Source organism: Glossina fuscipes, unplaced genomic scaffold (genome assembly GCF_014805625.2).
Source record: "Glossina fuscipes isolate IAEA_lab_2018 unplaced genomic scaffold, Yale_Gfus_2 113004, whole genome shotgun sequence".
Taxonomy (NCBI): Eukaryota; Metazoa; Arthropoda; class Insecta; order Diptera; family Glossinidae; genus Glossina; species Glossina fuscipes.
The window spans coordinates 1-11,044 of record NW_024005839.1 but is presented as its reverse complement, the minus strand read 5'-3'; the positions used below and the strand labels follow the sequence as shown (position 1 = coordinate 11,044).

The 11,044-nt window shown below is 35.9% G+C and overlaps 2 protein-coding genes across 2 annotated transcripts; both read right to left on the bottom strand.

The window, feature by feature from the left end:
- Nucleotides 1-702: 702 nt before the first annotated feature.
- On the bottom strand, nucleotides 703-5,902 carry LOC119644355 (phosphoribosylformylglycinamidine synthase-like). Its single transcript, XM_038043897.1, has 7 exons — nucleotides 5,399-5,902; nucleotides 5,046-5,198; nucleotides 4,043-4,968; nucleotides 3,649-3,989; nucleotides 3,380-3,594; nucleotides 1,522-3,325; nucleotides 703-1,469 (listed from the first exon to the last, which is right to left on the bottom strand). Exons 2-7 carry the CDS (start codon nucleotides 5,121-5,123, stop codon nucleotides 772-774), a joined length of 4,062 nt encoding a protein of 1,353 aa, XP_037899825.1. The 5' UTR covers nucleotides 5,124-5,198; nucleotides 5,399-5,902; the 3' UTR covers nucleotides 703-771.
- Nucleotides 5,903-7,255: 1,353 nt separating this feature from the next.
- On the bottom strand, nucleotides 7,256-8,685 carry LOC119644356 (protein slowmo-like). Its single transcript, XM_038043898.1, has 2 exons — nucleotides 8,576-8,685; nucleotides 7,256-8,464 (listed from the first exon to the last, which is right to left on the bottom strand). Exon 2 carries the CDS (start codon nucleotides 8,352-8,354, stop codon nucleotides 7,707-7,709), a length of 648 nt encoding a protein of 215 aa, XP_037899826.1. The 5' UTR covers nucleotides 8,355-8,464; nucleotides 8,576-8,685; the 3' UTR covers nucleotides 7,256-7,706.
- Between the last annotated feature and the right edge of the window lie 2,359 nt (nucleotides 8,686-11,044).

Sequence of the window (11,044 nt, the reverse complement as noted above, 5' to 3'; positions counted from 1 at the left end):
TAACACTGGTAAAACACAAAAATTATCCAGCTGCCGCTTGCAGAGATGACGTGTTGTATCAAGTGTGAATGAAAGTGGAAGGGAGAATAAATTTTTATTCGAAAATAAATTCACCAAAGATTTGTATAGTTCTTTATTTTAGTATATTTTGAGAAAAAAATTGTTTTTTTGTCGTTTTTATTGGTTTTTAAATTTTTATTTTTTTGCTTTTTTTTGTTTTTCTTTCTTTTTCCACTAACACAGAAAAAATGTTCAGCTGCCGTTTGCTAAACTTCTTGTCGAAGTGTCGATTGTGGTGGAAAAAAAGCTATACTGACGTATAAGCCAGGAATTTTATTGGCTTATTTCATCTTAACATCAAAAAAAAAAGATAAAAAGCACTAGTCATATTTACAGATAGCAAAAAATGCTCTAAAAACATCTCCCGTAACTACCTCTTTTCAGATGCATTAAGCTCTCTAGCAAACACACCCTAGTCGGCACTAAGCTGACTTTTGAAGATCAACAATCTACCCCAAAATTGAAAAAAAAAGAAGTTATAATTCTTTTGCATCTTAAACTTCATTGGGAGATCATGAGTAAATCGATGGTGATTAATCAAAAGTGTATGTACACCTTTTGCGATTCTAGGGCATAGTTCTATGGTATTTATCAAATCTAATAATGCCTTTAGGGCTGGCATTCAAAATTATGAAATATGAGTATTTTTAAAAATAATATAAAAAGCATTTATTACAATATACAGAGATAAAAAGAGATATTTCGAATGTTTTATTCCGCGGTGCACCATTCGTTGGCCGTATTAAACATGATTTGCCATGGGCTAACTCCTTTCGTAATCTGAAAACCTGGGGAAATATAAGGCCATTCAAACATTGCATGGCAACGTTCCGGATGAGGCATCATAGCCAAATGTCGACCATCTGGAGAGCAAAGACCTGCGATGCCTTCAGCGCTGCCGTTAGGATTCATGGGATACACTTCTGTAGGCTTCGCATTGTCATCTACATAGTGCAAAGTCACACACTGTTTTTCTTTAAGGTTGTGTAAAATTTCGGGTGTACGGAAAGAAAAACGGCCCTCACCATGAGCAACCCAGCACCCGAGTACTGATCCATTCAATTTGCTTAACATCATGGCTTTGCTATTCGCAATGCGTAAAGTTGCCCAGCGGCATTCAAAACGTTCCGATTTATTATGCAATAAAGCAACATCAGGCACATCTACTATTTGTTTAACAGTACTTTCATCAAAGGAACCAACCCAACCGATTAAACTCATTAATTGACACCCATTGCAAATCCCTAATGAAAAAGTATCCTTGCGTTGCTTGAAAGTTTGAAATTGCGGAGCTAGCGTCTCGCTGAACATTATGTTTGCAGCCCATCCTTTAGCAGAACCTAAAGTATCAGCATAGCTAAAACCGCCAGGGAATATCACTCCACGATAGCGATCCAAAGTAGTTTTACCTGAAGGGAATATGTTAGTAAAAAATACGCACTCTTTTTCTGCAAAACTTACCTTCAAGTAAATCGGACATAGTAACATCGTGTACTTCAAAATTCGCCTTTAATAAGCTAGCCATCATTTCCCGATCGCTATTAATACCTTCTTCCCGTAACACTGCCACGCGGATCGAACGAGTGGCGCGTTTCAGTATCAATTCTGAGTTGAGATCTACGGCACAAAAATATTTAGGCCCTGTGCGATAATCCAAAGTGTTGAATTCTTCTATGGCACAATCCGCATTTGTTTGCAACTTCTCCAATTCAAAACTAATACGCTCCCACTGTTTGAAAAGTGTTTTCACGTTGCTGTGAAGTAGAGTTCTTCCTTTGGCTGAAACAGTAATTGTCGAATCCAGCCCGTATCCTTTAGCACAACCTACCACATAGTTAGGAACAGAAGCCGCGCTAAAAGCGGCCTGGACTTCCGATAAACAGGAAGGATGTATCTCAAGGACCCAACCGCATTCTTCAGCATACAGTATAGCCAATTCGGGATTCTGCATAGCTCTACTAGCTTCATCTAAACTTTTATGTGGGATTTGGTCTATAACATTCGTTAAATTCACTTGGAGCCCTGACAAACCAGCAAAGGCCATTTCCAGCAAACAAATCAATAAGCCGCCGTCACTAATGTCATGACCAGCCAGCAAGTTGCCTTGAGAGAGTAGTTTTTGCGTAACCTTGAAAGCATTACTGAGTACATCTGTCCGTAAAACGTTAGGACATTCGTTGCCTTGTTGACTGTGGACTTGAGCTAAAGCACTTCCACCTAGGCGAAATTTGCCTTCAATATTAATCCACAAGAGTACTGTTTCTAACCCGTGCGCTGAACCTTTGATATCAGGTGTAATCTTAACGTTTATATCAGGACAGGGAGCGTAGGTCGAAATTACTAAAGTTCCCGGTGATTTAACGGTCCTTTCACCTATTTTTGCAGCCATTGATAGAGAGTCTTTACCCCCATCGACGGCAATTTTGAGTTCCTTCATTATTTTGCACATTTCTTGGCAGGCATCGAACATGCGTGCGCCTTCACCAGGCAATTTAGCAGCCCACATCCAATTTCCCGAACACTTAACATCGGCCAGCTCAGTAATCTTAACAAACACTAAATTAGATATGGCCTCAGCAACGGACATGCGCGCCATGGCGCCAGCATTTAAAAGACCTTTTATTGGCTGCGTTCCTAGTGAAGAAGCCAAGCCCTCTTTGCTATAGTGAGAAACAGCTACTAAAGCGAAATCGGCTAAAGGTGTATGTAACGGACCTACACATTGCTGTTGCGCTACCAGGCCACTCACGCACCGGTCGACTTTGTTGGTTAGATAACGCTTGCTTCCTACGCTTACTAAACTCAGAACACGTTCTAGACTGCCGGCGTAATCAAATTTGTGTTCAAGTTGCAATGGCAGCAGATGAGTTGCCAAGCGTTGAAGATGATACTCACGTTTAGGCATTTCCCCCAAAACATGTTTAAGTTCCAAGTCAAATGGCATGGGACCAAAGTCCGTACGATTCACTTTGGGGTTTAGAGCCTTATCAAAATCAGCAGAACTTTCCAAAAGACTAACACGTCCATCCCCCGTTACAATTCCAACAAAACATATGGGACAACGTTCTCGTGCACAAATTCTCTCCAGCAAACTACGGTCTTGCGGTCTACATAAAATAGCATCGTTCTCCTGATATTCAGCTCCCCACAACTCCAAAGCATTGATAGTGGGATCGCCCAATTGAAATTCCTTGGAGAAAATTATCGCACCAGCAAACCCAGGTTCAACTAATTCTTTTAGAACATTGCCATTACCGCCCGCTCCCTAAGAAAAACTCATATTTATATTATTCAACGAAAGGATACTTCAACACTCTACCTGGTCATGTATAGCTAAGATCGGATTTCGATCGCCCATTTCAATGCATGCTCTGACAACGCGATTTAATTTATTTTCCATCTCGGCATCACCGCGTTGAACAGCATTAAAATCTAAAGCGGAATCATTGGAACCTTGCACCTCTACAGAGCTGGCAGCACCGCCACCCACTCCGATGCGATAAACAGGACCACCAATTTTTGCCAACAACATGCCTTAAAAAAAATTTGTAGCCTAATTGAAAAGAAAGTAGCACGCAGCTATCTCACCATGCTTTGGATCAAGTTTTTGTCTCATTGAAGACTCCATCACACCCATGCCACCGCTAAACATAATCGGCTTCACGTATTCATCGCGTTCACCTTGAGCATTAGTGAGGCCATACGAGCACACAAATCCAGTAATAAGAGGCTCGCCAAATTTGTTACCGTAGTCAGAAGCCCCATTACTAGCTTCAATTAATATCTTTAGAGGCTTTGAAAACGAGGAGGGATAGACATAATTGGGATTTTCATAGGACTGGGGAAAACCGGGTATATTAAGACAACCCACACAATAACCGGCAGTTCCGGCAATTGGTAAGCCACCGCGGCCAACTCCTTGAACATCTCTAAAGAAGAAAAAGAAAAAATAAAAAACCTATGCGTATATTTACGAGCGAACCTCAAACGACCACCAGTGCCAGTACTTGCGCCGCTAAAAGGGGCTACAGCCGTTGGCATATTATGGGTTTCAGCGGTGAAAATCAAATCTGATTCTACTGATTGTACTACTATTGCTCCTGGGCCGTCAAAGCGCTGCGGCCGAATGGTAAGATGCTTAAAACCTTTTATGGCGCTGCTGTTGTCACTAAATTTAATAGTATTATTCGCGTTAGTATGGGACTGAGTACCCATAATCATGCGTATCAAAGATTGGGGCTGCTCAATTCCATCCACTATCATTTTGCCACGGAAGAACCAATGACGGGAATGTTCACTATTACTTTGAGCACAATCAAATAGTTCTACAGTCGTTGGGTTTCGTTTCAATGTTTTCTCAAAAAGATTTGTATAATATTCTAAATCCCAATCACTGAAAGACAAGCCCAATTTGTCATTGACCTCTTCCAAAGCTTTTCGACCTCGTTCCATCACCGGCACAGAATACCAAGATTCTTGAGATTGTGGCAATTGCTCGTTGAAACTGTTTGTAGGCAAATTGTCTCTAGTATAACGACATTCAGTCATGCGATCGCTTAACAATTCCATTAACTTATCAGTGTCCGGAATATTTCCGGTATAACCAATCAGATAACGAACAGAACTTTCCAATCGTATAACTTGTGTAAGCCCCACATTCTGACATATATTCACGCAATTAGTAGAAAAAGCAGTTGAAAAGTTGAATCGCGGACCGACTTCAATAAGAATAGTCTCATTTTCACCGGCCGGCAACAGCGACTGCAAGTGTAAACTGCTCCTATCACCTTGTGGGTGTTTAAGCAACCACCTTAGCAATGACTCAGCTTTTGATTTGATTTGTATCGGAATTGAAGTCTCAACATGATAACATTTTTCCGCTTGTAAAGTTGCAACATTTGGAAAATTCTGCAAAAACGATTTATGACTTAATTACAATGGCAAAAAACATCTACAGAAAATTCTTCAAAACAATTTTAACGTACATTTTGTAACTGTTTTAAAATTTTTTGTCGATGGGCTGCTATATCGGCGTCAATAGTAAAGAAGCGTAGAATTGCCATTGTTTAGAATCGCTCTATTTGCTAACTAGTACAAAATTCGAATGATAATAGTGATCGCTGGTGTTGAGTGCGAAACTAGATTATAGGAAAACAAATTTATTTGCAATCATATTACTTCGGTGTTTTTTTTTATTCTCTAGTATGTTTATAATCAGTTCCTAACTGAACGGGTTATCTCTGTGGAGATTAAAGATTTACATATTATAAACATATAAATATATATATATATATATATATATATATATATATATATATTTATGTATATTTATACATACATGTATATGTGTACATACGTACACATATGTATGGATGCGAAAACTTCCTGCAGCACAAGCTTTCTAAAGTTTGCGGGAAAAGTAGATAGAACTAGTGAAAATAATTCAGAATTTTCGATTTGTTCGGCAGCATGCTTATAATTTTTTTTATTTCCTTTTTTAATGAAAGTAAAAGAAATAAATTCATGCTTTTACGAAGAAAAAATTTCACAAACAAGTTACATATTTATTAATATGTCCACTTTAATATATTTTCTATTTAAAACACTTTACAACTAATTTAATAGTGCACTGCCCGTATGTATTCAAGTGTACACTTTTCTCTTCTTAACGCAAAGTCTACACACTCGACGCAATTTTTAATGTGACTCTAATAATGAGCACTTTCCCACACGTGTCTTTATTTTGTAAATTTAATTAAGAGATACAAGATAAGACGAATGTGTATTTTTATCAAAGACAACTTTCGACATATACTTCGTTGTCTCTGGGTTTTATGTTACAGTCTCTATTTGTACTGAAATTTTAAAATATGTCAACTAAAAAGAAGAAATTTGTTCTTTTTGTTTGCAATTGCAATGTTATCTTATTATACTAAAAAATATGCGAAATGTCATCTTTCGTTGATATTATTATTATTGATTTAGAAAAAAAATAGCTTAATCAATTTGTGACTCCACCAACGAAAAACGAAAATCAGCTATATTTTGAACATTTTCGGAAGTAATGATCTTCAAACTCTTTAAATTTCGTCTTCGTTTTGGCTACTAAGAATACTTCGCTTAAATTGAAATGGATAGCGAACCGTTTATTAAGAGAATCTAAACTAGTTCTCTTTTATACTGTTTTATACTTCTTTTAAAAATCTAGTCCGTTTTTGGTTTCTTGTATTTTTTTCCTGTAAAGAGGCAGAGGTTGGAAAAGTAGTGCTATTAAACAAAACCAAGTAGTCAATGTTTCAGTCTCCTACAATTTAAAGTCAAATTAAAGGCAGCGAATGTCAGTGTTCAGATCTCTAACAGCAGAAGCTTTTCACAAAATAATTTTATATTATTAATACTTTTCTTTCTTATGTATTAAAATGTTTTAGTCCGCAAAATAGTGAATTAGAAGCTATTGAATTGTATATATTTATGATACGAGTTGTGTAGGATGTGCTATGTGTGTGGAGCAGCTAAATCTGCGTCTTGCTTAAATCAATGATTACTCAATACACATGAGTATCCCGTACCAATAGATCTTGTTCCTTGCAATAATTACGTAGAGATATCTGCAACCATTTTTAATTACCTTACTCGTTCTTTAAATTTTCATTACATACTGTTTAACGCTGAATTTTCCTAGTTGTTTGTAGTAGGAGGAAAGTTAGTAAAAATTTTAAGTGCCAGTGGCTTTATGTAAGCAATCAGGCGCAATAGTTGGTAATGCCTTTTGTCTTCTCTTCATGACACTATCCCCGTGCTCAGATATGCACGTACACAACCGTAATGTTAAATGCGAAATAATAAGTGCAATATGTCAACAAAACAATTCTCTTGGCACCAGAGTAACAAGTTACTACTCAGTATCGTACATGTGAAGGCATTTTTACGTTGTATATATATGTGTATGTGGATACAGTCAAAATATTGTGTTAATTTAACTGCACAATAAGAAAATGTACTCTTCCAAAACTAATCGAATTGTTTTATGATAACGTTAATTGTACAAGAAATATACAATTTTTTGAAATAGCTTTTGCTAGCTTCTTTTTAATTAGATTGGTGAATCTAAATATACATTAAATTGTTACTTCATAATATTTCCTCACATGGCCACAACAATTATTCTTCTATCAACTAGCCTTTACTCTACGATATATAGGTAAAAACGATTTTAAACTTCGCATAACAGGTGTTTATATTTAAATTAAATAGTATACATGTCAGTAGAGTAGCTCACTTAATATGCTCTCTAAACAATTGTATGTGAATCGTGAGGCGCCCAATATTCGTTATCAAGCCCAATTGTATAAGAAATTATGAATGATTTGGATGACGAATATGCTAATAAAAATACAATACATAATTAACTAAATAAAAGGCGAATAAATTTTGAGCATTATCAAATAACATATTCCTGTGTGAAAATCATTCACATAAAGAACTTTTAATCGACTAGCGAAACGTTCCACAATCATTCTTCTTCAAAAAACCACAAACAAATGTACATTAATTATGTTATGTATACTGTTTTTAGCCCTATTCCATTTTCCTTTCATTTTATCTTCCCTTTGGATTTGGTCTTTTAATATTTGATTGTTGTAAATCTAAATGTGCATATGTTTGGCGGCTTGGGCGTGGATTTCATCCATACTTTTGCGCGCACTCTCGGTCATATCATCGAGAGAACGCCGCGTAGACAGAATAAGATCATCTGTGCTTTTAGCAGCTGTCTCGGCGATTCCCATAACCTCGGAGTTAATTCGTCCTATCACCCATTCCAGCCCCTGACGACCTTTGCCAGCGTTTTTACTGATTGTAGATGTTAATAAGTCCTCCATATAATGAGATAGCGGAACACCACGTACACTCACTGAAGCCTCTTGCTTTAAGAGAGTTTTCCCCGAATCTGTGGGGTGAGGTTCGTAATATAGCACTTCATCTACAGATATGTGTCGACAAAATGTTAAATTAATAGTTTTTAGCATCATTTGTCGTTTGTTTGGATCTACTGTGGAACGCTCGCTAGCAAAACAAATCTTCGCAGAGCCTATTAGTTGATGGGTCCATTTCGGAAAATACCATTTTGATTGTACCAAGCGGTGCGTGTGTAATACTCCATCAACTACTTTACGTTCCACAACATCGGTGCCAATGATTGACGGTGTCATTGGATTCGGATATTTTCGCCATGCAGCTTGTGTTACTGTTTCCCACGGATGATTGAAGGTATGCTCTGACGTCCAAATTTTCATTACGCAAGTTTCTTTTGAATATTGTTTTGTCGTTTATTGATTTCCGTGTTAAGCAGTAGTAGAGACCACCAACACTAGCTACTTTTCGGGCTGTGCTGCAATGCAGCGGTCTGTTTTTAAAAAAGTATGAAAAACAACAATCAATTCAGAAAAAATTCAACATAAAATTTAAGGATTTAAAAAAATATTTTTTACTAATTTTTTAAAATGCACGTAATAACCTTTGATTATGGAAATGAAAAAAACGCAATCGTTCACAAGTAGCTGAAGCAATACCCCTAAAAATGCAGAGTTGCAAAGCTGATTGGTTTTAATAACAATTTTTAAGAAATGAAAATTCAAATAATTGGTTAATGTGTTTAATTGATTGCAATGATTACAAAAAAGTGAAATGCAGCAATTATTTATTTAGTCAATACTATACGATTAGTAAATATAATTAATATATATAACAGTAAGGTATTTGAAAAAAGAAAGTGCCGTTTGCACGAGCAATAAAAATTTCAATGTCATTGAAAGTCAGTACTCAAAATAGCAATTACAACAAAACGTAAAGGGAAAGATTTTATTCCATATGATTAAGACGTAGGCATGAGCGGCAAGAAAATTAGGGACTATAGAGCTAAACACCATATATGAATGTGTGTTGAACTTCATACAATAATAAAAAAGTAAACACAATATATGAAAGTTTATTGCTCATTATACCCTAAACAAACCAAAACGCGTAAAGCGCTGACGAATACCTTGCAGCGTGTATTGCTGAAGTGATGCGGTATGTCAAACAAGTCAAACGCATAGCAAAACCTGCAAGGCAAGCTACAGCTGATTTTTCTTGACGTGTCTTTCTTGTGTTAATATGTATTTTTTCCTCTTCTGCAAAAAAAATAAATAAATAAAAAGAAGAGAAAGTGTTCGTATTACGCAAAAATTTAATGATTATTATTTAATGTGAGAGATTACGCTATAGAACTACTTTTGCAGTTTCAGCAACTTTCAGCTTTTTCATAAGACATTTCCATGCTCTTGCACTCTATCATTTCTGACACTACGAAATTCACTTCACGCTGTATTATCTTATAATCATTTGAAGGAAATCGCAGAATATTTTGTCTCAAAAATCTAGATAAAATAAAACAAGAAAATAAAATGATATTAAGCTATCAACTTTATTAAAATTCAAACGAGGAACCACGTGTTCACAAAGAATCTTTTTTACTCAATTCAGCAAGTCATCTGTTGTCGATTTGCTGGCTCGCAGAAGAAGAAAAATAACTAGTCAATAAGTTTGCGATTTCGTTCTTATTTTTAATTTAAAAAGAAAGCAGAACAAAAAAATAGAATATTTTAAATTTTCTTTAATTTTTATAATTTCGGTAAGCGTTCCCCGGGATAGCATCCATTATATGCAAAATGGAATCATTCTCTCGCCCAATCGAAATGATTTCGAAATTTAGTATTTTTTTTTTTTGGATGTTGAGTTAATATGGATCAAAACAATAAATTTGTGGCTTGTATGTCCAGACAATAAATAGTAGTAACTGTTAGCAAGAAACGTTTATAAAACAACAAAAAAAAAAAAAAAAAGAAACGGCCGTAATAGCTAAAGCCACTATATTAAGTGCAAATGTAGATTGTTAAGTTGGTGAAAGTGATATAACAAAACGATGTTTCAAACTTTGGAAAATTTATTATCTATTAAAAAGATAAATTCGCTTTTCTTATAAAGCAAGTTAGTTTTCGAGATGACGTTCATTTTTTGCTACAAAGAGATCGAGGAGACCGCCGTCGAATTTGAAGAAGCCAGAAGAACTAATACCACCAAGTATGCGACATGTAAAAATTAGATGCTCAGCAGACTCACTAATATTATGAACTTCACAAAAGCCACAGGGTATTGCACGAATCGTTTTTAAATATACTTTATCGTTTTCAAATATACTTTATCGCATTCATGAGTCTAAAAAGAATTTTGATTTCCCAGGAGTTAAAGGAAGCCTCTGATAAAGCTTTAAAGTGAAATATGTGATTTATTTTACAGAAACGGCCATTGGATTTAACACGCGCAATCTCTGTATATGCACCATTTAGTTGTTCAAAGATGTGATTGCGAATTGCCGGAATTGGGAGTATATATGATGGACAAAATTTTCCCACCAACTTGAGCTCTTTTTGCATGAAAGTCGGCTTTTTCTTTTAAACAAAAAGCTGCCGTGACCAGGTACCCAAACAAGGTGGCAGTCATCCACTTGAGATTCATGTAACATCCTGTGTATATCAAACACATATTAATTTTCTGCATCTCTTTTATTTATTAAAAGTAAAGCTTCTTGGCAGTACAAAAAAGAGCTCTTTCGGAAACGGACCATTCACCAGAAATGACATTGAGAATATGTTAAAGAGTTGAGGGGATCAGTCCAATACGACTTTTTAATATTCGATTTTCAAATGTTTGTATACGTTTCTCAATATATTTTGGGAAATTGCAACATGTGGAATGTGCAAATTCAATTTTGGACCTGACTAAAGATTTGTATACTGTCAGAGCCTGACTGATTGTTAGTCATGAGTTTAATGATGTTACATCCAGATTGACAGTCTTTGAAGGCTTTCTCATAATGCCCACGAAGGCTTAAACTGTCGTTTAAAATTCTACCAAGAAACCGAAGAGATTTCACCTGATCAACCTT